This window comes from Mustela erminea, chromosome 1, assembly GCF_009829155.1.
Source record: "Mustela erminea isolate mMusErm1 chromosome 1, mMusErm1.Pri, whole genome shotgun sequence".
NCBI classification, from domain to species: domain Eukaryota; kingdom Metazoa; phylum Chordata; class Mammalia; order Carnivora; family Mustelidae; genus Mustela; species Mustela erminea.
The window spans coordinates 143,934,593-143,959,806 of record NC_045614.1 but is presented as its reverse complement, the minus strand read 5'-3'; the positions used below and the strand labels follow the sequence as shown (position 1 = coordinate 143,959,806).

Genomic DNA, 25,214 nt, shown 5'->3' with positions numbered 1-25,214 from the left:
TGAACAGAATGGGACTCTGTGTGTGTGTTTGTGTGTGCGTATCTATATGGAGGCTAGAAAGAGAATATGTACAATCCAAATATTTATATACGCTGTCTCTACTTACACATAATCAAATTCAGTTCATAAAATCTTATGATTTTATTTATATTGATAAAATCATATACACTGTTTTAGTCACTTAATTTTTTGATACAAGCATGCATCCTTTTGATGACATCTTCAAAGATACAATTTAATGCCAGCATTTATGCATATAAAATATCATGATGCAGATCTAGAATTCCCTATTGTTGGATAATCATGCTTCTCTCCATTTTGGCGATCAGATAGAATGCTACAATGGACATCTGCGTCTATGTACAGTCACTTCACATTTAGGTAGACCTGTCTTTTGACACCTTGGAAGGCACATTTTTCTGTGTGTCAGAATAGAAGTGCTTTGAAGCAGAAGTGGAATTTTGTACTCAGGGGCACCTGGGTGATTCAGTGGGTTAAGCCTCTGCCTTCAGCTCAGGTCATGATCTCAGGGTCCTGGGATTGAGCCCCACATCGAGCTCTATGCTTGGCAGGAAGCCTGCTTCCCCCTCTCTCTCTGCCTCCCTCTCTGCCTACTTGTGATCTCTCTCTGTCAAATAAATAAATAAAATCTTAAAAAAAAAAAAAAAAGAATTTTGTACTCACCTGAAATGAAGCTCAAAAGATACAACCCTAGTGGACCATGCAGGGTTTCAAAGGGCTTGCCAAAAGCATTGTACATGAAGAAGGCTGTTCCTACCATGGTCAGAACGACCAGGATCGTGGAGAAGAGGATGACATTGACGTGGATGCTCACAGGGATGGCTTGGATCAAATCTGGGAAAACTAAAGATAAAACAAAGGTTAGAAGAAATTTCATTAGAGGTAGTCTGCAAATGCAATTTCAAAAATCAAATCCTTCTTTTTAACTTCAAAAATCACTAAAATCCTTCAGATGAATTCATTCTCACTTATTAATTTACAAGGAATTTAGAAAAAGGTTTAAACACAGGATTATTTTATAGAACTCACCAGTAAAGACCAACAAGGAGGAGATTTGGGGGAATTTTTTCTGCCCTGGGTCATATGTAATTACTTAACTAAACAAGTGGTGTCTTTATAACCAAAAACTGTACATATTGATGACCAAACTTTTAATAACATTTCACAGTAGCTTTTTTTTTTTTTTAAATCTGTCTTGAAATGACATTTTCAGTTTGAGGATATCTGGGGGAGTTTGAACATCAGGAAGCATTTCTGTTTCCTTTGCTCCAAAAAAGAAAAAAATTGTTTCTAGTCCACACCAAGATGAAAAAATGAGGTATTTTCAGTGAACTTCAATATTTTGATGTCGCACAAGCTGTGGGAAAATAATTTCTGGTGATACAAGAAATATTTTCCATTTAGAAAACATGCCAAATCTATTTCTAGATTTTGTGTTCAGGACAAGTTTTTCTTGTTTGCAGAGGAAATGAAATACTTTATAAATGTAGGGTCTCTCTTATCTGGTGAGGCATCAGTATTCTTAGCATCAATAAATCTGGCAAGACCAATCTGGGGAAGTTTAGTTTCCCAAACATTTATCAAGTGCTTCTTAACTTATTTACTGAGCACCTAGTATGTGCCAGGCATTGTTCTAGGTGCTGGAAATAGAGCCATAAAACAAGAGAGACAAGGTCCCTGTTGTCTCGTGGAGATTATAACCTAATGGGAGTAAACAGACAAGAATTAAACAGGCAAATTTCATAGCTTATCTACAAAGATGGCCACCATCAATTATTTCCTTCTACACACATGGCGCTTCCCCTTTAGAGGAATTTATTCCTCAATCCCCTTGAACCTGGGCTGATTTGTGACTGTTTTGTCCAACTGAATATGGCCCTAGAACTACAGCATGCCAGTCCCAGGCTAGCCTCTGAGAAGATCAGCGGTTCCTACGTCTTTTCTCTTGATGGCTTGAGCGGTCATTCAGGAAGTCCAAGTTACTCTGCTGGAGAGAAAGGCCACCCAGAGTAGCAGCAGACATGGGAGGGAAGAGTCTTGGACGTCCAGCCCGGGAAAGCCTCTGGGCGACTTCAACCCCAGCTGCTATTTAACTGCAGCCCAAACAAGACCTAGGCAGGTGAATGTAGACCTTTTTCTTTCAAGCCCCTGACCTTTGGGGGGTTATAATGCAATGGTAACGCTAAGACACTGTCACAAAATGCTGCCGCTATGCAGAAATGAAACAGGGCAATGGAATTTTGAGTGATTGAGTGAGTGGATAAGGGTGGTCAGCAGTTAACACCTGAGCTGGTACCTGAATGCCAGGAAGGAAGCCGCTGTATAAATACCCAAATACCTGGGGAAGAGCATTCCTGCGGAAAGGAACCCCGCTGCGGCAGCAGCACTCAGATGAGGCTGGTGAGTGAGAGGAAGGGAAGTGCCGTTGGGAGACTGGAATCAGACTGCTGCACCCACTGGGTACTGGTCAGCTGACCTCGGTAAGGAGTTGGCTTTTCATTCTAAATTCACCGGGAAGCTGCACGGGAGTTTCAAGTAAGAGGGACACAGTCTCCTTCGTGATGTGAAAAGATCACTCTGGCCGCTGATTAGCAGGAATAAAGGGGGAGGGGGCCAGGGAGGAGGGCAGCTGTGGAAGCAGGGAGACCCAGAGGAACCCAGGGAGACCCAGAGGAACGGGGTGTTCACAGTGGCAAGAGACGGGGGTGGACCTAAGGTGCAGCAGTAGAGGTGGTGGGCAGTTATCAGATTTGGAATCTATCTTGGAGATAGAAGATAGGACCTGTTGAAAGAAGGGAATCAAGGATAAACAACCAAATAAGTGGTGGTGTTATACTGACACAGACAAGTGGAAGGTGTGAGTCTGGGCATGGGAGTGGGAAGTGAGGTTCTGTTTCAGATTTCTTTTTTTAAGATTAAAAAAAAATTTTTTTTTTATTTACTTATTTCGGAGAAAGAGAATGTGAGAGAGAGAGCATGAGGGGAGAGGTCAGAGGGGGAAGCACACTCCCCTTTGAGCAGGGAGCCCTGTGCGGGACTCAGTCCTAGGCCTCTGGGATCATGACCTGAGCCGAAAGGCAGTTGCTTGACCAACTGAGCCACCCAGGTGCCCCTGTTTTAGATATTTTAGTTTAAGTTTCACCTAAGATATGCAAATAGAGGTTCCAAATAGGATTTATGTATCCAGAGGCCAGGGAGAAGGTGGAGGTCTTTAGGGAAGTGTTACCAGGGTGAGGCAAGCAAGGTGCCTAGGGCATGAAATTTAAAGGGACAGTCACTCTCTGGGGTCAACCCCCTCTAGCACAAGCCCAGGAGTAAATGTCTCCTTAAATTTCATGACCTAAGGGCCTCCGGGACCTCATCCTGGTATGTAAAGCCAGAGGAATGGCTATCACCTGTGGAGAAACTGTAACTAGAGGAGAGGACCCTGAGGCTCCGCCACACTGACTTGCACAGGAGAGAAGAGAAACCGGCCCAGAAGCCTGAGAAAGAGAGCTTGTGAGTTAGGAACAAGTCCATGGATGGGATAGCAAAGAAGCCAAGGGAAGAAAATGTTCCAAACAATGACATGAATCTATAAGAACAGGTATGGAATGATCATCAAAATATGTTAGGTGGAAACAAACAAACAAACACCCAAACAAATAGAAATATGCATTCAGGGACAAGCCGAAGGGGAATGTATGTAATAACAAATAATAAGTACTCACCTGATTTTATTCTCTCAACAACTCACCTACTAACAGGAAAAACTGGGGCTCACACACCCAAGATTTGTACTTAATAAGTGGCGGAGATTTGAACTCCTGTCCATTCTCTAAACCAGCATGCTAGAGCAGCCTCAGGGACAAGCATGCTTATCCAGGCAGAGATTTCTAGAAGGCTACACACAAAACTTATAACAGTGCTTCTGGAGAAGGAGACTGAAGGTATTTCATTATGTACCTTTAGGTTTTTATTTTTTCTCTATCTCTATCTTTTTTTTTTCTCTATAGAGATTTTATCTCTAGCTCTATCTTATTTTTCTCTATCTTTATCTCTATCTGTATCTTTCTCTATTTTTATTTTTTCTCTGTCTTTTTTATTTTTTCTCTATCTTAAGCAATCTCTAGTCAATGAATACATAAATACCTAAAAAACAATAATAATAAATGGATAAATGAAGACTGAAAACTCCTGTGCCTTCTAGATTAAAGGAGGCTTCAGAGACTTAATACTAGATGCAATGTATGGATACTGTTTGTGATTTGAACAGATGCTTTATGAAAGTCATTTTTGAGATAACCAGAGAAAATTGAACATGGACTGGGTATTCGATGGTATTACATAACTATTACTGATTTCGTCAGTTATGTTAATGGTATTGTGGTTGTACTTTAGATTTTTATTTATTTCTTTTTTGTGGTTGTACTTTTTAAAGTCCTTATCAATTAGAAATGATGTGGATGGGTAGGTTGAGAGGTAAAATAAGGAAATTCCTCAGCTACTGGGAGGAATGGCAGAGTGGCAATGTGGATGTTCATACTCTAGGGTGGTAAGTCTCTGCTGTCCCCTCCCCCACCCCCCAGGGTTCTGGGGGCACAGAGTGAAGCAGCTAGTCTTGTTCCATGATGCTCTGCCCACCTGAGCTCCCAGCTGCTGAGATGTACCATGGATCCAACTTGCTATTCTTAGCTCCATCAACTGTCGATTTGGTTTCTACTAGCAGTTATCAAAAAACCCCGCATGGTCTATCTCCCCACCTGTTAAAAGTGGCAACCTCTGCGTCCCTGATAGGGTAGCTAGGGGGAGCCCGTCTGAAAATCAAGGCTGGTGACCAGCGAAACAAAGACAGAAAGAAGTTGCACAGATTTGCCTCCTAGAAAGAAAAGCTAGGAGCTAAAACAAATTGTCACATGGAGCATTCTAATTCTTAGGAAGTCTCTTACAATTTCCACTGTGTTGAGAAAGTGACCCAGCAGGACACTAATCCTTGTGAGATATACAGTTACTTACGCTTTCTCGGGGTTTCTGTTTTTGGTGAAAATGCTCTGAGTCTGTCATGACCAGCCAGAACTCTGGTAACAACCCTTCCATTTTCCAACCAACGTTCCTGTGACTTTTGCTTGGCTGAAGCTGAGAACAGACCGTTCATATAAATACAGGGAAGTGTCACTTTCATCGTATTGGATATGGTGTATCGAGATGTAGGTTGGTTTGGTCTTTCTGTTCTTTTAGGTGTGGGATTATAACACAGGGAAAGGATTTGAACATTTTGAGCTGTGGCAGGACTGTCATTAAATCCAGCAAGTCACTTCTGGCCTCCAGAAATTACTTAATTAGCTGTTGACAAGTGAAGGGGACATCAGCTGCCTGCCGATGCCATGTTCGTAGGACAGGATTGGTCCAGTGCGTTCGGAATGACTCCTTGTCTTTCGTTCTCTTCTCACGGATTTCGTCCGCTCTGTGCATGAGTCCATGTATCTCACTCTCCCCGTCCTCAGACCACCCCAGCCCGAGTGCCTTTCTTTTCTCTGCTCTTTCATCACCAAACTTCCTCAAAGAGCAATACCTGAGAAATATAATAGGACTGAAAATAACAGCCAAAAATTATATAGTATTTGCTAGGTTCCAGGTCTTTACCTATATTACATAAATGAGAAACTAAAGTCTTTATATTTTTACAACATAAATTGAAACATAAATGAGAGATTTGAATTTTTTAATTCTTATGACAATATAAAGAAGGGACTATTTTATCGTCAATGTATAGATTAAAAAAAGAAGCCCTGAAGCCCAGAGAAGTTAAATTGCCTAATCACACAGGGGATTGCTGCCTTTGCCTTTTACTCCTCTTCCTCCTCCCATTTTTAAGATTAAAGTAAAATAAACACAGTAAGAAAAAAACTCTCTCTTTTTAGTGGCTATTTCTGTGAATTCTGACACTCAGTTATGCAATCACCACCTCAATCAATAAATAGAACAATTTCACTGTTCCAGAAACTTCTGGTTTCCCTTTGCCACCCACCTGCCCCCTCACCCCACCCCCAGCTCCGGCACGTGTAGCTTGTAAGAAACTGGCAATTGTTTTCCAGAGTGACTGTGCTATTTCATCCTCCCACCAACCGTGTATGAGTCCCAATCTTTCTGCATTCTTGCACTTGGCAGCTTTTTAAAATTGTAATCATTTAAATAGGTGTGTAGTTTACCTCATTTTAATTTTGCTTGGCATTTTCCAAATGACTAATGATAGTGAGCATCATTTTGTGAGTTTATTTGCTTTCTATATATCTTTTTTGGTGAAGAGTGTTGATATCTTTGTGCATTTTTTATTGGATTGTTTCTTATTATTATTGAGTTCTGAGAATTCTTTATGCATGCTGGATATGAGCTCTGTATCAGATAAGTAATTCACAAACATTTTCTCCAAGTATGTGGCTTGTCTGTTCATTCTCTTATCAGTGCCTTTTGAAAAGCAGTTCTTATTTTTATGAATTCTAGTTTATCAATTGTTTTTCTTTTATGTATCATGTTTTAGATGTCAAATCTAAGAAGTCTTTGCCTCATGCAAGGTCACAAATAATATTTGCCCGTTTTTCTTCTAGACATTTTTTAGTTTTAGGATCACATTACAGTCTGTGATCTATTTTGAGTTATTTTTTTGTCTATGGCCAAGGTTAGTTTTTACTTTTGCACATAGATATTCAATTCTTTCAGTGCTTTAAAAAACTTAACCTTAAAACTTAACTTTCAGTACTTTAAAAAGACTTAACATGTGACCCAGCAACTCCATTTCTAGATATTTACCTAGGAGAATTAAAAACATATGTCCACAAATGTTTACAGTGGCTTTATTCGTATTTGCCAAAAATTAGAGACATCTTAAATATCCATCAACTGGTGAATGTATAAACAAGCTTTGGCCCATCCATAAGATAACATACTTTTCAGTAATCAAAAGGAACAGAGCATTGGTACATACAGTAACTTGAATGGATCTGAAACGCATTATGCTAACTGAAATGAACTACACTCAAAAGGTTGCATGTTGTAGGATTCTGTACATATGGCATTCTGGAAAGGACAAAATGACAGAAAACATCAGTTTTTGTCCCATGTTGGCAGTGAGGGAGGAGATGGATCACAAAAGGGACAAAGGGGAAATTTTGAGGGTGATGGAAGTGTTCTATATCTTGACTGTGGTGGTATTTACATGCCTTTATGTATTAGTCAAAATGTGTAGACTGTACACTCAAAAAAAAGGTGAATTTTATTGCATGTAATTATACCTCTATAAATCTGACTAAAGCCAAAAAAGAGGGGGAGGCTAAGGTCTGAACTGAGGAGGCCCTTCTGGACATGAATAAGAGCCTCAGCCCAGGTGACCATTTGGCATGAAGGAGGACGGGCTCCGTAAGAGAGAAGAAAGGGAGTATGGGGCCAGGAGCCCGGCGCTGGGTTCTAGTCCACCGTGTGACCTGGAGCCAGTCAAAGGGTCCCTGTTTCTCTCTGTAGAATGAAGGTGCTCCTTGGGGAAGCCTGGGAAGGGGCCAGGCTTTTGAGATCAGAGGAGATTCACACTTCAGCTCCTTTTCGAAGTTGGTGAACTCCCTAAACCTGCATTTCCTTTTCTGAAAAGGGAATTCTACCTTTCTCTCAAATGTGTGAGGACTCCATGACCTCAGCATACTGGAGTACTTAGCACAGTGTAGGTGCTCAGTAAAATTCTCTGTGGTGTGCCCCTTCGGTGGCCAGCTCCACTGTTGTTCATGGCTGTCCCTTCTCATCTCCTCAGAGACACTGCTGAGGGGTTCTCTCTGCCACGTCCATTCCCCCCTTTCTTTGCATCAGTCTCATCAGCACACAAATAACATGCTGTCATTTTCTCATCTTAAAAAAAAATATCAGGGCACCTGGGTGGCTCAGGGGGTTCAACCTCCAATTCTTGATTTTGGCTCATGTCACGATCTCAGAGTGATGAGATCGAGCCCTCCCTCCGGCTCTCTGCTCAGCACAAAGTCTATTTGTCCCTCTCCCTCTGTTCTTCCTCCAGTTCACCAGGGTTCTCTCTCTAAATATAAATAGATACATAAAATCTTTAAAAAAGTAAATCTCACTTAAGCCCTCCCGCTATTACTTCTTTTTTTTCCATTTTCCCTTAGAGCAAAACCCCTCCAGGAGCTGGCTGTATTCTCAGTGTCTCCTCCCTCTCCCCACTTTCTTGAACCCACTTGCTCCGATAACTACCTTTCCCAAGGCACCGAAGAGCTTCAGGCGGCCAAACCCAACAGTCAGTCTTTGTCCCCATCTTACCTGAGCTCCTCCATTTGGCACAATGGCTCACTGCCTCTTCCCTGGAAATGCTTCCTTCGCCGGGTTCCCCCACAGGACAGTCTCCGGCTTCTGCTACCTCACTGGCTGCTATCTTGATCTGCTTTGTTGGTTCATCCTCCCCTTTGGCATTCTCTAGGACATGACTCCGTTCTTGTACCTCCTCTCGCTCTTCACTCACTTCTTTGGGTCCTATCCGGTAGCATGGCTTTTACTAGAAACACTTAACAAAGCAGTATCTCCAGCCTGGATTTCGCCTTCAGTCCCACACTTGTAAGCCCTCAACTTCCTCCTGAACATCTTGACTGGGGTATTCAATAGGCATCTCATTGTGTCCCAAACGGCACCCATAGTCTTCCCTTCCTCACACTTGCTGCCTTCAGCCTTCTTCGCCTCAGTTGCTGGCAGCTCTATTCTTCCTCGGCACCATCCTTGATTCTTACTCTCTCGTTTCCTGTTGAATCCATCAGGAAAACCTGTTGGCACACCCTTCAGAATCCAAACACTTCTCCATCTCCACTGTTCCATCGCAGTCTGAGCCATCATCATCTGTTACTCACATGACAGCAAGGGCGTCCTGGCTGGTCTCTCGGCTTTCACCCCCACTTCTTTTTTTTTTTTTTTTTTTTTTAGATTTTATTTATTTGACAGACAGAGATCACAAGCAGACAGAGAGGCAGGCAGAGAAAGAGGAGGAAGCAGGCTCCCTGAGAAGCAGAGAGCCCGATGCGGGGCTCAATCCCAGAACCCTGGGATCATGACCTGAGACGAAGGCAGAGGCTTTAACCCAATGAGCCACCCAGGCTCCCCTCACCCCCACTTCTTACAGTCTACTCTCAGCCCAGCAGCCAGAGGCATCTTTTTTTTTTTTAATATTTTATTTATTTATTTGACAGACAGAGATCACAAGTAGGCAGAGAGGCTGGCAGAGAGAGAGAGGAAGGGAAGCAGGCTCCCTGCTGAGCAGAGAGCCCGATGCAGGGCTCAATTCCAGGACTCTGGGATCATGACTGAGCCGAAGGCAAAGGCTTTCACCCACTGAGCCACCCAGGTGCCCCCAGAGGCATCTTTAATAAATGAATTTGTTTATGTCAATCCCCTGCTTAAACCATTTCAGTGGGTTCTACTCTTACTCAGAGTATAAGCCAACTCATTACAATGGACCTATGTGGGTTGGACTCCTTGCCAGTTCTCTAACTTCCTCTGCTACCTATTTCCTTGAGCAGTGTGCTCTGACCGTTGGCCTCATTACTGTACTTCAGTCACGCCTGGAGTGTTTCTACCTCAGGGCCTTTGCAAATATTGGTCCCCTGGTATCCTTATGACTTGCTCCCTCACCTCCACAGCTTGACGTAAATGACACTTGGTCAGGAAGGCCTTCTTTAACCACCTTATTTAAAGTTGTCACCCCCTGCCCGGTCACCTCTTCTACCAGTCCTTTTGCTTGCTTTTCCTTTTCTCCTTAGCAATTATTACCACCTGACCAAGTCTATATTTTAACCTGTTTGTCTCGTGACTTGTTTGTTGGTCTGATTCATTCACTGCTGTATTCCTAGCACCTAAGAATGCCTAGTACAATGTAGATCAGTATTGTTCAATTTCTTTTTTTTTTTCATTATTGCTCCTCACCCCAGGAGTCCTTTTAGACACTTCTCCTAATCACCCTTTCCCAATGAAATTTTAATACCACAGATATATTGTGTATTGATTTCTTCATTGTATTTATATCTGTGCTTTATACACAAGATGCTTTTTAAAGAATAAGCTTTTTTTTCTCCTCTCCCACCAAGAACCAATTTTCACCCCCTGAGGGGGATTATGGCAGCCACTGAGAATGCATGATGTAGCTGTGGGATACATACATGTTGGAGGGATGCACTTTGCTTGGAGCAGGATGGGGGTCGGAGCCTGCTGTTGTCAGCAGGACTAAGGTTTCTTGGTAGAAGTCAGTGGTTTATACTAAAGGAATTAGTGCCATAAAGGCAAAAAGGGAAGGAAGAGGAGCAGAGGATCCATCTGGTGACCCCAAGGCTAGAGGAGAAAAAGAGGGGTTTGGCAGCTTTAAGTGTGATGGGAATTTCTGGTTAAGAACCTGAACTTGTTCATTAAGTCCAGCAGTCACTGTTGACCTTGATGTAAGCTGCTGATAGTAATAGAAACTGGATTGAGAGAGTTTTTGGAGAGAATCTGGGGCAATGGAGATAAAATAGAGTAGTCACCAGAGGGATAATAGGAACTTTTTTTTTTTTAAGAAGCTGAAAGACCTGGTTGGTAACTGGAATAGAATTTCAAATCTCTTTATTAAAGAAAAATTTTAATCCAGCATATTGGGGGATTGTCAACCTGTTACATGGAAACTGATGGCTGTTTAATAACAGGGTTTAAAGTTTGGGATTTGTAAAAGAATTCATCTCAACCCTGAACACGACAAAGCTCTTTTTTGTTAGCAGGGCAGGAGGATTAGGAAAAGATGGACTTGTTCCTCATTATATTTCTGTTCAAATGTCCAACTATTCGTAGAGGAATTTTTAAAAATAAATGAAAAACATTATAACAATGAAATGGAAATTAAGATAAAAATGTCACCCACAGTCCTACCAATATAAAAGCAAAATTTTTCTTTATTTTTGTTTCAAATCTTTGTCCATCTTAATATGTATTTCCTATATTATAATAATAATGCAATTTTGAAGTTATATTCTATACTTCTCATTCAGAATATAAGCATTTTCCATGTTGCCTTCTAACTCATGTAGATAACACTGTGGATTTTCCAACAAACTAAGGCACTGCTGTCTGTCAGGTTGTCTTCATTGTTTCTTTCTTCTGCCTAATGCTGCAATGAACATCTTCAAACACATTCCTTCTTTCTTATTATAGGGGTGGATGATGAGCCGGACTAACTTTTCTGGATGAACTTCCAGGAACGGAGTTACTTGGATCAGAGTGCTTTCTAAAAGAATGCTGTATGTGTATGGGTACCTGGGTGGCTCAGTGGGTTAAGCCTCTGCCTTCGGCTCAGGTCACGGGATCGAGCCCTGCATTGGGCTCTCTGCTCAGTGGCGAGCCTGCTTCCCCCTCTCTCTCTGCTTGCCTCTGCCTACTCGTGATCTCTCTCTGTCAAATAAATAAATAAAATCTTAAAAAAAAAAAAAAAGAATGCTGTATGAATATTGATACAGTGTAACTAAAGAAGGTGAGTTATATTTTGTAACACATATAAAACTACTGGTTCAAAGCTCAATTTCTCTTCCCTGCAGTCTGCAAGCAGAGATTTCTGACAAGATATCTAATCAAAAACAGAAAACTAGAAAGAACTAGTCATTGAGGTCACTCTCCTAATAGCAGAATAGAAGGCACCTGTCACAGGAGGTTGGGGGGTGGGGAGGGCAGCGAATCCACATTGTGTAACTAGCCCTGTGTACAGAGAAAGGCTGTCATACCCTCATTCCTGCAGTCTGCTATTACAAAACACAGCTGAGTAAGGCATAAGCAAATAGCTTGGAGTGAAAATGCAGTCCCAGGAGAGCTCTCCATAGAAAATTTGCCCTCCCGCAATCGTTTGGGCTATGTTCCTTGTCTGTGTGCCCCCATTCCAACTTGGGCCTCTGATCTCTGGTTTACCACAACCCCCAGCCATTCTGCAAAGTCTTCTCCAGTCTTTCCGTTTTCTGTCCCTTGTCAGATATTCCAGTCCTCCCCCACTCTTAGGCACCTATCACACCCTCATCTCCATTTCCCTCTGTGTGTGTGCCTGGCTTCCAGAAGGCCTGAAAACAGCCAGTGAATGGAACTCTTCCATTTCAAAGAGGAAATGGGGGCCATCGAGGGAATACCCTCACCTTTCAGTTCCCCATTGCCATGCTTGGTTTGGTTCTCCCCAGCCTTCCCTCTGTTCTTAGTGGATTTTTTTCCCTCTTATCCACAGTCTGGACTTCTCCTAGTGCTGTCAGACTCATTTTCTACCTCACAAGGTCCCTTCTCAATCCTTTACCTACCTCTTTGGTCTGTCCTCAGCATTTTCCTCCCTACTGCTTTATCTTCTCACTATAGAATCACACTCTGGACCCTCCCATTGTGAACATACCGACAGACACACACACACACACACACACACGCACGCACGCACAGAGAGAGAGAGAGAGAGAGAGAGAGAGGCATGCACGTGTATATCCTGGGCCATAGGGTACCTCTAGGAGCCTGACCACGGCCTTGCTCTGAGTTCTGGCCTTCTGCTCCTTCCTCAGCTCCTTCAAGGACTTCTCTTCCCCACCACTCTATCAGGACTGCCTTAGAAAAGATTCCCCTTGACCTTGTGAAATTAAAAAAAAAAAAGGATTATTTTCACTTTCTCTTATTTGACTGCTGCAGTGTTTGGGACTGCTGAACTCTAATCCCCTTTGAAAGTTTCTCCTCCCTTGCTTTGACCTCTGCTGGTTCCCCTACAGCTCACTGACCCTCTCTTCTCAGCCTGCTTGGCCAGTCCCTCCTCCTCAACCCATAAGGGTTGGTGTTTTCTAGAACCCACTCTTGTTCCCCTTCTCACTTGATTCCCTTTCCTGGGAGACCTCTCCTTCCAGTGTAGCTCCCACTACCACCTCTAATCTGGGGATTCCCTCTTCTCTACCTTTACTCCCGGCCGCTCCCATGACTTCCAAACTGCACAGCTGATGGACATTTCTTGTTGCTGGCCTATAAATGGACCTCTGTAAACATGACCAAAAAGAATTTCATCTTCCCTCTAGACTTTCTCCTTCTGTATTGATCTCCGTGATTGCTACAGCTCTCTGTCCTGCAGATACCTGGGGTTCACCTCATGTCACTAAGCTCTGTTGATTTTTGGCGTCCGCTTATTTGGGAAATACTTCCCCTCCTTTACAACCCTCTGGCAATGTTCTGGCTTGGGCCACCAAATAGGGGATGGGGGAGCCTCTTGACTGGCCTCCTCACCTCCCTTTTGGTCTTCCTCCCATCCATCTCTTGCCTTGTCCCATACCTGCTTAGTAAGGCTTCCCATTGCCTGCAAGATCAAGTGCACTGCCTCAGGACAGCAAATTCTCCCCTTCTGATCCCTGACTTCCTCCCTAGCCTTGCCTTTCTGCTCCTTTCTCTAACGTCCTCTGTACTCTGGCCACAATAAGCTCTTCATAATTCGGTTCATGCTATTCCGTTGCTCAGAATGGCTTCTTCAATGCCATGGAGTGAATTCGAACTCTAAATCTTAAGATCTCTTTCCCAATTCCCCTGTGCCTTGCCCTGACAAAGAGCAATTCTCCTCGTTAGAACGTTCAGAATAAAAACCATAATGGTGATAGTAATTAGTGCTCTTCAGCCATCTACGATCCTGGTTCTTCCCCATTCTGGGCTCCCTTGCACGTCCTTGCCCCTTTGAAGTTAGATGAGGCTGTGGAACAACCTTTCCCAGTCAAGTATACAAGGGGAAGTGGCATGTGTCTGTGTCAAGTCAGAGGATTTCCATGTCAGAGGGAGAGCCTCCACGATTCTTGCCCTCTGTTCTAACAGCTGGCAATGTTCCAGATGGTGGCTGCATCCTGGAATGGGCCTCCAGCGGATCCCTGATGAACATGTATTGTGAGCAAGAAATCAATCTTTGCTGATTCACCCGTGCGGCATGAACCTCCTTGTTATTAAAACATAATGTAGTCCCTCTTGACTGATGTACCTGTGCGCCTTTACAAATTGTCAGTTAGTTAAAAACCCTTTTGCCAGATTCTTCATTGTTCGTGGATCGGCACCCTCTCTTTCCCTTCATAACTGCAGAGTCTAAAATGTTTAGGCACAAAATAGACTCCAGTGATTTTTCCCCCCACTGGGGGATGGGAGGTAAGGGCACATGTACTCGAACTTACAAAGAATTTGTGTCTTACATGTAGAGTCATGCTGTTTTCAATAGATCATTGGAGAGTAATAAGGATAAGATAAAGAACCATGTTTTTACAAACTAAGTATGTTCTTTTATTACTTGCCATTAATCCATGTTTTATTTGCTATCTCTTAACGTATGGCTTTCATTTCAGCTGCCTTACAATTTATTTCTATCTGCTGGGTTCCTCTGTTGTGTTTATCCTGAAACTTTGTTCTCCTTTTCAGCCAATACTGATTCCAGTCTAACAGTCCTACAGTTCTTAAACAGGAGTTTAGTCAATCCAATCTAAACCTGTATTGAGGCATTAACCAAGAGTATTAGGTAGTTAGACTATCATGCAACACCAAAGCAAGGACAGAGCAGCTGGTGGGAAGAGAGACAAAGAGCCAGACGTTAACTGAAAAGCAGTATGACAGGTTGAAAAAAAGCATAGGTTTTGGAGTTTGGAATTTATTTGGTTTTGCCATTTACTGCTCATGTGAGCCTCTGTATACCTCGACTCCTTTATGTGTAAATGTGAGTAGTGACGGCAATATTGCAGAACTTTCAAGAGACACAAGTGAAATCGTTTCTGTGGATGCTCTATGTACATTGGAAGTAACTGCTTAAATTTTTTTTTTTTTAACATGATGAGAATGGCAGGGGAGTTGTGTTTTCACCACGAGGAGTGGGAGATAGAAGAACCCAATGCTGTGAGAGTGTCTGCATTTTCAAATCTTGAGATCAGTCACTGGGGCTGGGAGGGAGCTCTTTGGCTCACAGGTGGCTAGAGTACTTATCTGTACATTGAGACCAAAGATTCCCCTCACCCCCTGCTCCCCATAGGAGTCCTAGATACATGGAATTCAGGCAAACTGTCTCTCTTGAAGCTCAGTTTTTTACTTTATTCCCTCCCTAACCAGGTGGGCGACTATTCCCATAAATAATCCAGGGACTTTAGATTTATAGCTAATTACTTATTTGGTACCTGTCACACACTTTCCTCAGCACCTGATATATTGTTTTCATCCTCATTTCTATTTCCCTTGTGCTATTTCTTGGACATTCTCTATGTAATGACTTATCTTAAATGATTTTTAGGCTGATGACAAACCTCTAAAGAGTCCCTTGATAATCTCTTTGGAAGGAGCAGAGCCCTTCCATAGGAGACAGGCAGGTGAAGGCCAAAATGTTAATTTTATTTCTGAGAAAGTGCTGGAGAACATGGCTTAGATTTTCCACTAAGTTCTGTTGAATTAGTCAGCCTCACCCACCCAGTCACAAGTGGGGCTGGACAGCTGAAAGCCTCCCGGTCCGGGACAGAGCTGGCTCCCTTATCCTGACCAGGTGGAGAGCAGGTTCCTATACCTGGTTTTGGACAGACTTGGAAAGAGGGGAAGGCTCTAGGGCTGAGAGCCTCGTATCCTGTTTCTTACTCAAACTCCTCAATCCAATCTCTCATTCCCTCTGAGGCCAGGAGAGTGTAAGGAAAGTGTGAGACCCTTTATGGAAATACACAGCTAAAGGAGGAGAAGACAAGGATCCCCAAACCTCCCACCTGTGCGGAAACAGTGCTGTACTGCTGCTCCTCGCTGCCCTCCTTCTGATGGTCTTGCCCTTCCCTAATGTGGAGAGTGCCAGACCCCTCACCTGCTCCCACCTTTCGTGGCCACCATCTACCTCAGTAATTCTCAGCCTTGGATACTACTGGACTCTCCCAGGGAGCTCCTAAAACCTTCCAATCCTCAGGCCCCACCTCCAGAGATCCCAGTTCTATTTGCCTGGGATGCAGACTTAGCATCCAAAGTTTTAGAAACTCTCCAGGTGATTCTAAAGCGCAGCCAGGGTTACGGACCACTGACCTGATGGCATAGGTTTCACCAACCCTTTTCACCCTCCTCTAGCCAGATGTAAGATGCAGGTAACCCCATCTGTGAAGCTCCCAGAAAGAAGGCAGCCTCTGCCAATGTCAACAATGGTGCAGCAACTGCCTCCTAGATTAAAGCCATCTGGTAGCTTCTGAGGTCCTGCTTCCTTCTCCACTCATCCTTCTCCACATAAAACATGTGTAAAAAGAGAAGTTGTATCTGGCCCCTTGGTGCTCAGCGATTCATTTTCTTGAAAGGGAGTAAGAGGGAGGATTTCTTTCTTCTTACAGATATGCTCTTGATCTGACTTTGCCCTCAGCCCATCGGCAGCCAGTTGTTAGGAAAACCCAGGGAAAGCCATTCCCTGACGTAAGCTCAGGGTATTCACTTCCTCTAATATCCGCCATCATCTCACACCCAGGTTATGGAGGCAGGCTTCCTCCTGATGGCTGCGTGGTCAGGGAGAAGGAAATCCATGACCCCAGCACTTCAGAGGAGGAGACCTGATGGTAAGACAGAACCACTTAAAAGACCATTTTTCAGTACCTTGCCTGAATTTCTCTCAGCTGACGTGTGTCTACCTGCCTCAGCCCATTCCAGAGGAAGCCCCACCAGCGAGCCTTACTCAGCCATGGCAGCTGAGGGACGACAGCTGCTTCGGTGCATATGTGTGTCTGACAACAGAACCCATTTAACTGCTCCAAATCCACAGGGTATGATTATGTTGGGGTAATAACTCCTGAGAATGGCTTTGCTACAGTTATAACATGCTGAGAGGGAGCAAAATACGAATCCTGCATAAATTAGTCTGCCAGGTACAGTTTGCTATTAGTCAGCTCCATCATACCTGGAATCAAAGTGTATCAGCTCCCAGCCAGTCTGGGTAGTTTGGTGCACGATTGAATTCAAAGGCGAATTTGTTTAATCTAATTTAAATAAGTTTTGTGTAAAAAAAAAAAAAAAATGTCTTTGACTTTTGAAACCCCTGATCTCATTCAGAGATAAAAATGAGTTTTCATTTTTTTTTAAATGAGATTTTAACTTACACTCTAAATCTAACCCATTGGCTCCTCATAAAACACGAGATTTTAAAGTGAAACTTGCTTTTCTTTTCGTCCCTGCCTGTTCTGAAACCGTTCATGACACCCCATGAAGGAGCCTACAGTTTTGATCTTTGCTGCGATGACATAATGTCGCAGTCCAAGCCACTGACTTTGAAGATCTTACCACGAAGGTTTTCACTGGCAGTGTGCTTACATCAGCTAGCCACATGTGCAATCAGATATCTCCTCTCTCGGCAGAAATTATCAACATCAAGGTAATATGATGACATAACCCAAAGATTAGCCATAAGCATGTGACCAGCTCAACCTAGATTTTTTTCAGCCTAGATTATTAAACAGGCTTTGACTTGACGACTTCACCTTCCAAAGGTCAAAGATTAGGGTTTAGACATCAGGGCCACCAAAATGTGAGATAAAGAGGCAGCGCAGGAATTCAAGTCGTAAGGCCAAGGACCCTTACATGGATATACAAGTTCCAGGTGTTGGGAAGTACTAACATTGTCTAACTGGCTGGTGAAACTGAAAGTACTCTGTATTTTCTTCATTTCTTTGTGTCCTTTTTGCATATGGTAAGGAGACAGAACTGGCAATATCCTATGGGTCTGAATTTCAGTCTCAGGTCGGCTACCCACTCGATCTGGGACCTTGAGAAATTTGTGACCTCTCTGAGTTTACAGTTTCCATTTTGGTTCAAAAGGTATAGCATCGTCATACCTCCCATATAAGGGCTGGAGATGATTTAGGCACCCAGGAAATGGGCAGCTGAAATAAGTATTTTTTCTTTGGAGGTTGTCTAAACATCCTTTGGGAAGATGAGTTACCTCAGAGATTAGAAGAGAAAGCACAGCAGCAAATTGTAATAACGATCTGGAGTCCTCCACCAGTCGATGAAGTTCACACACATCAGGGTTAAGTTCCAGAAGCCCCAAGCTTCATGTCTCAGCTGAGCCCCAGTCAGTGACTTTATGGCTGTTAGGGTGGAGAGTGATTTCAAGGAAAGGAAGGTGTGTGCTTGAGTGTGTATGTGTGTACGTGTATGTGCATGTGTGCAAGGTGTGTGCTTGAGTGTGTATGTGTGTGCGTGTATGCACACACATGTGCAAAACTCTAATAGGTGAGGCTGGTTCTGTGAGGGATTCTTCCTGGTAAGGGAACTGGAAGTAGTTGCTAAGGAGGAAGGAGACATGTCTTTTCTTGGCCAATATTTCTCACGAATTTGAGGATGATGTCTCCTCCTTTTGGATGAAGAAAACTCTGAGAGTATTAAACATACTGCTCATTCCTAAATCTTTGCCATTATCAGGAAATCAATGCAGGAAGGAGGAATTTTTCCAGTAAGGATGAAAGAGAAGTTTCAGAAAAAAATTGGAGGGAGTAGTAGGTCAGCCTCTCACTGTATTTTGGCCTTCATTTTGGCTTTCTCAATAACGCCATTAGATGATGTGGGTGTTTATGGCTGTTCCCGCTAACCCACCTCCATAGAATCCCAAAACATTCCATTCTTCCTTTTCTCCTCCTTTAACCTGCAGTTTCCAACACAAATAGTAAAAGGTTTTGACAGGGAGGAAGAGAAGTATCTGCTTTGATAACAAAATTCCTTTGGGTCCTGATAAATGGTAGATATTTCCAAATACTTTAAAAATCATGAGCTTTGAAGACCAAAGAGTAAAGGCACACAAAACTCACCACTTTTGACGAGAGTGGCTGGAATCTGTCAGCAGAGACTTCAACCAACAGAGTTGGTCAAGCCATTTTAAAGCTGGAAGGACCTTGTCTAGAACAGCCAGCCTCTCATTACATAGCTCATAAAGTGTCTGAACTAGAAGAGATGTTAGAAGCCATCCAGTTTCATCTCCCATTTTACAGATGGAAGAACTGAACACAGATGAACGTGATTTGCTTCAATTCTAATCCCCAGTGAGTGACACAGACCTGCCTCATCTCATATATCTGTTTACCAAACATTTCTCAAGCACCTCTTTGTGACTCACTAGTGGGAGTGTAGAGATGAGGAATACCCAGCCCCCTGCCTTCCGAGGGCTGAGGATCTCCTTACAAAGAAATACACATTCTCAAATACTTATGATCCAAGGTGACTTGAAATAATGGAGTGAACATCAAGGTCTGGGAAGGACAAAGCAGGAAGCAATTATTTGGCCAAGAAAAGTTGAAGAGTTTCCCTTCACACTGGTGCTTCTCAACCCTTACTATCTTCGAATCCCACCATCACTTTTTTATTCCCCCCAATGGAAGGAAAACAAAGTTTCTATTTGCTGGACTGTTTGAATGGGTGAGATCCGATATGAGGATCCCGAGCTAACAGGCAGGAGGGCCCACACAAGTGAGGCAAAAATGGTACAACTGTCTTTCCCCTTTCCTCCTACCAGGGCATCTTCCCGGGTCAACTCCATAGGTTTCCCTCCCGTCAGACCGTCCATTAAGGAAGGGAGGAGGGACAGGCAGTGTTATCAGAAGGGGGACATAAAGACCTTGGCAGCTCTGCCATGGGCAGGAGGGGTGAGAAAAGAGAAGCAGATTATGCAGAATGGTGAGGGGTAGAACACCTGGGGCAGATGGGGAAGTCACGTTTGCAGGAGACCCTGGAGGTACAGCGCCGACTTTCGGGAGTGGGGGCAGAGACCCTGAGTCCTAATGGTTGTGTCCCAAAATCTGTTGGAGGAGCCCCCTGCTTGCTGACACAGTAGTTTCAACATCCTCTCTGTAATTTGGGTGATGGACCGGACCTCATCTGGTAAAGAAAGTCTGCTTTTTTAAAAAAACAGACTAACTCTCTGTTAAGCTTTCTAACAAATTTTCAATCGTAAGGTCTCAATTAAAATGCTTTAAAAGGATGACTGAACTCGCAAGCCATGATACACAATTGGTTAGATATTATTTCCCCCCCCCCAAAAAAAAATCCACCTCCATATGTTTTTATCAGCTCATTGAACTATCTTGGCAATAAATAGATCAGCATATCTAGGAATGATTGATGCCATATGATTCTTGGGTTTCATATTTCATGATGCTCTGCAGTGTTTCAAATCACCAAAACAGAAACCCACCCACACACATTAAGCTCAAAACTGTTTTTGAGTTTTTCTCTTGATGGCTACAGTTAGAGTTTAAACAGCATCATTAAAATTTTACAGGTGACATATCAGGAAAAATTAAGCCCACCAGTTGTGTTTCCTTGAAAGGAAAACTGTCCTTCATTATAATGAATGAAATTGTATGCTAGGTATGAATGCTAGTGACCTCTGGAAAATGAAGCGCTGACCCATAAATGGACGAGAATGAGTCAGAGTAAACGAGGCAGAAGTTTTCCCAGCATAACTGTGCATGCTGGCAGGGAAGATTCTTGCTATAATTAAAAGAGATAGAGTAGTTAACAGGGAACGTTTAATAGGAACAAACATGACAACAGTGCCTAATATTTTTCTGCTCCGTTCTTTAACCTCATGTTACACTATGTGTCTGGGTTTTAAAAGTTACACGTGCATTGTCCATAAAAATAACATTAAATTTGTACAGCAGAACCAAGCAAAAATTCATTTAGAATATGGATAGGGACACTGTCAATGCCCAGTTTATTCAGAGTAAATCTTTAGCTAAATTGGCACTGTCCCATTGTGATAGCTATTAGCCACGCTGAAATGGCGAGGGAGCATTTGAAATGTGGCTCGTTTGGGTTGAGATGGGCAGTAAGTGTAAATACAGACAAGATTGCAAAGACTAAGCCCTGAAATATCTCTTATCTTATACTGACAAACATGTTAAAATGACAGTATTCTTGATATCTTTGGTTAAGGAAAAGTATCCTTAAAATTCATTTCACTTGGGGTGCCTGAGTGGCTCAGTGGGTTAAGCCTCTGTCTTCAGCTCAGGTCATGATCTCAGGGTCCTGGGATCAAGCCCCACATCGGGCTCTCTGCTCAGGGGGGGGCCTGCTTCCCACCCCCCTCTGCCTGCCTCTGTGGCTACTTGTGATCTCTCTCTCTGTCAAATAAATAAATAAATACATCTTTTTGTTTTTTTAATTCATTTCACTTTGTTCCTTTACTCCGTTTTTCTAATATGGCTCCTAGAACATTTGAAGTTTTGTATGTGAGTTGCATTTATGGTCCACATTGTATTTCTGTTGACCAATACTGATCTAAATGAAAAGTTTCGTAAGGAAAGAAGCATTTAGCAATCCCACAGAACTGAAATGTAAATTCATATTAACTGATGATAACACAACATGATAAAAACTGGTCAAGAAGTGACTGATACTTTCATGAGTACCTTTTCCATTCCTCCTACACTGGAAAGCTTCTTAAAATCCAAATATTTGCTTAATAACTTTCTAAAGGGGATACCTAGGTGGCTCAGTCGGTTAAGTGTCTGCTTTCAGCTCAAGTCATGATTCCAGGGTCCTGGGATCGAGTCCCACATCAGGCTCCCTGCTCAACAGGGGAAACTGATTCTCCCTCTGCCTGCCGCTCCCTCTGCTTGTGCACACTCTCTCTCTCTCACTCTATCTCTAACAAAGAAGTAAAATCTTTAAAAAAAAAAAAAAAAAAACTTTCTAAAGGGAAAATGAGAAAGGAGGAAGTTCTGGGAAAGGAGTAGTGCCCTAATCATAAGTTGGGCTCTGGAAGAAACAGAAAATCATTATCCTGAGCTTTTGAATTAGACCTTTGTTACCAAGTGACACAAGAGGAGATACTCAAAGGCAGTGTGAAAGAGTTTTATTTTACAGATTCTTAGTTCAGAGATTTCAAATTTGAGAGAAGCAACAGCAGGAAAGGAGAGAAGTCAAGAAGGTATGATGAAGAAGCTTCCATCCTGGCATTCTGCTGACAAGAACCAAAGTTTGCCATTATTGAGAAAACAGGGTTGGGCCTCTCATTCCCTTACATTAATGGGACAATACTTTTCTCTTAGGAAGAATACCAGAGGGGTCTCTTCTAACAGAGAGGGGTCTATTCTCTAACAGAACACACTGTTAGAACGTCATTGGTGGGTTGATGGCATTGTGAGCGGGAAGATATGGACCACGAAGCTAATTTGCAACAGGAGTTTAAACTTAGAGGGTGCAGTGTGTTCTAAAGGCACATTGGGGAGCACCTGGGTGGCTCAGTGGGTTAAAGCCTCTGCCTTCGGCTCAGGTCATGATCTCAGGGTCCTGGGATCGAGCCCCACATCGGGCTCTCTGCTCAGCAGAGAGCCTGCTTCCCCTCCTTCTCTCTCTGCCTGCCTCTCTGCCTACTTGTGATCTCTGTCTGTCAAATAAATAAATAAAAATCTTTAAAAAAAATAATAAAGGCACATTGGTTAGGAAGCTTTTATCACAAGAGAGCTGTTTATGTAAATGAGCATAATGCTTTTTAGGGACTCTGTTGGGAGTGTTCAGTTTTCTCAACTTTCTGTCATGATCCGCTGAAAGAGATACTTCTATGCTTAGGCAGAAAAAGTGATGCTTACATCTACTTTGCCAGCTCTCATGGAAATTAATGAGGCTTTCACAGCTCTAGCACCGAGAAAGGGTCTGTAGAGAGGTTGTCATCCCAGAACAGACAGATGTCAACTTTTCTTTACAAGGCTGGGGGCAGATCATGGAGATGAATGCAATTCTGGGCCAGATGATGGTGTGGTTTTAAACCCCACTGATTCTGAGTCCTCACAAAAACAAAGGGAGGGACAGGTGACTAGAGCAAGCACATCACAGAGGGGGGCCAGCAGAGAACACAGCCATAAAAATGCATGTTGAAACACTGAGGAATGTAGTTGTGTGAGGAAAAAGTAAGACGAAATATGCTTAGTGTCTAGTAAGTGTTCAGAGAACATATTGTTTTGAAACCCGTCCTGGGGTATGAGTAAAGTTTATCTCTGTTTCATTGTACAAAATGCAAAGGCTTCAGAAAATTCACTGTCTGTTCCCTGCTTTTGTCGAAATTCGTTAGTGAGAAGCTTTACTCATGCTTTAGCTGCCGATGACTCATGGTTAAATCATTTCACTCATCTTCTTCCTTTTTTATTTTTTAATACAGTTGGAAATCATGTGATATTTGGCTTTGTTCTCTTTCCCCCCTAAGGAAAGCTAAGCAACTCTAACAGCCCATTACCTTAATGAACTAAAGCCATTCAGTGAAAAGACTTGGTATTCACTTCATCAAATCTAGTGATGATAATTTTTTGAAAAGCTGAAGACTAATTCTTGGGGATTTTTTGGAGCCCTGTGACAATTCTTATCCTCTAATAACGTATGTGAGTGAACGCTGGTGTCCAATGACTGCTAAGAAGATACAAGGAATGTCGCAGAAATATAAATAGGCCAGCGCTGAAATTTAATTAGACACTGCATAGGTTAATAATAAATTCAATTAATTTAGCTTTCTACCTATGCTAGAGAAAAAAAAAATACCCAGGCAAAATAATAATTCATTTTAAATGCCTCAATTGGTAACCTCCTTTCCTGAAGAGTGATTTATGCAGTAATTTACTGGCTGTTTCTTCATAAGATTGTTCCAAACCAGCCCTTTTGAAATAATAATAATTTCTGAATGTGTGTTGTGAGAGATATAACAAATGACTTCTTATTAATTTTCATTTAATGAGTTGCCTATTCACATGGTAATTTTTAAAAAGTTCTCTTCTTAAGATAAACAGGTTATAATACTGTGGGTAACACTTCCATCTCACAAAAATCGAACAGGAAAATCTGTCTTATATTCTCTACATGATTTGAAGATCAATTTGATGCAAATTTTCTATACTAAATAGGCATCTATTTCTTTCCCAGTTAGCATAGCAGATCATTTTAAATTTCTATAGCCAAGTGATTCAAATTGGTTAAAAAAAATTTTTTTAAAGAATATTAGTGGCAAGAAAGGTCTTAGCAGGGATAATACAGGGTAGACAGGGTACAAAGTCATGATCAAGGCAGAAAAGTAGCTAGAATTGGTTAAGGAGCCTATGACACTGATCCTTTTTGTTTTTTTTTTTTAAGAGCAAAACAAACATCCTCTCTTACAGCTTTTATTTCTCCAAGCCGCCCCTCTTCTTTTTAAAAGATACCAAAATTTCTAGCATAGATATTAATATTTAAGAACTTAATTGCTTATCCTCTCAAAGTTTAATTCCATAGCAGCTCATTAACTATATGTTGTCATTTAAAAAAAAAAAAAAAACAGAGTGAAATAATTAATAAAAACAAAATAATAAAAACTAAGAAGAGGTAATTGCTCGGAAAAGACCCAAAAAGTTCCCATCTGTTTTAAAAGGCCTGCTATAGACAGGGCAAGGCTCTTAAAAACAATCCCTTGCAACAGTTGAAAGAGTATGCCTAAAGTATTCAATAATTCAAATGCAATTGTTACTTACGTGAGAACCGAAAGGGCCTTGCTCCCAGCCCGCACTGCCTCACACCCTCTCCATGGAAAAGCCCGTACTGCATCTCGCCCATGAACTTGTCCAGCTCCTGCCCAGAGGCATTGACGAGCAGAGCCCCTGTTTTGCAGAGGAAGGTGGCTTTGATCCACAACGGTGTCCCCAGGGCTGTCACCACTCCAAGGGCACACACAAAGCTTAACACCCCAGCCATGCAAAAAATGACTTTCTTTTGTTGGTTTGGCATGATGAGAAATGGCTTTTGTGAGCGTGAGGTTCAAAAACGAGACCTTGGGACTGATGAGAAGTGACTGCCCTTTTGGCTGCATTTATTACAGTGGCTGAACGGACAGATCCCGGCCGATCAGGAACCTTCACCCTCCACGGTGGTTCTTGTCAGCAGAATGCCAGGATGGAAGCTTCTTCATCATACCTTCTTGACTTCTCTCCTTTCCTGCTGTTGCTTCTCTCAAATTTGAAATCTTTGGACTAAGAATCTGTAAAATAAAACTCTTTCACACTGCCTTTAAGTATCTCCTCTTGTGTCACTTGGTAACAAAGGTCTAAGATAACAGATGGAGTCCTCCGGTAATTTGATAAATGCCTCCCCCTTCTCCCAGCCTTTTGTCTGATTGGGTGAGTTGAAACCTTCGGAAACAGGCTTGGCTCCCATGGTAAATTTTCAGCAACTCAAGAACCTCTTATTGTTGT

The 25,214-nt window shown here is 42.5% G+C and overlaps 1 protein-coding gene across 1 annotated transcript in view; it reads right to left on the bottom strand.

Annotated features, from left to right (window-relative positions):
• CLRN1 (clarin 1) overlaps positions 1–24,750 on the bottom strand; it is a 37,023-nt gene extending 12,273 nt beyond the window's left edge. The window contains exons 1-2 of the mRNA XM_032301461.1: positions 24,498–24,750; positions 685–864 (exon numbers count right to left, since the gene is read on the bottom strand). Coding sequence (XP_032157352.1) covers positions 685–864; positions 24,498–24,750 — 433 coding nt within the window. The remainder of the gene's footprint in view (positions 1–684; positions 865–24,497) is intronic.
• Between the last annotated feature and the right edge of the window lie 464 nt (positions 24,751–25,214).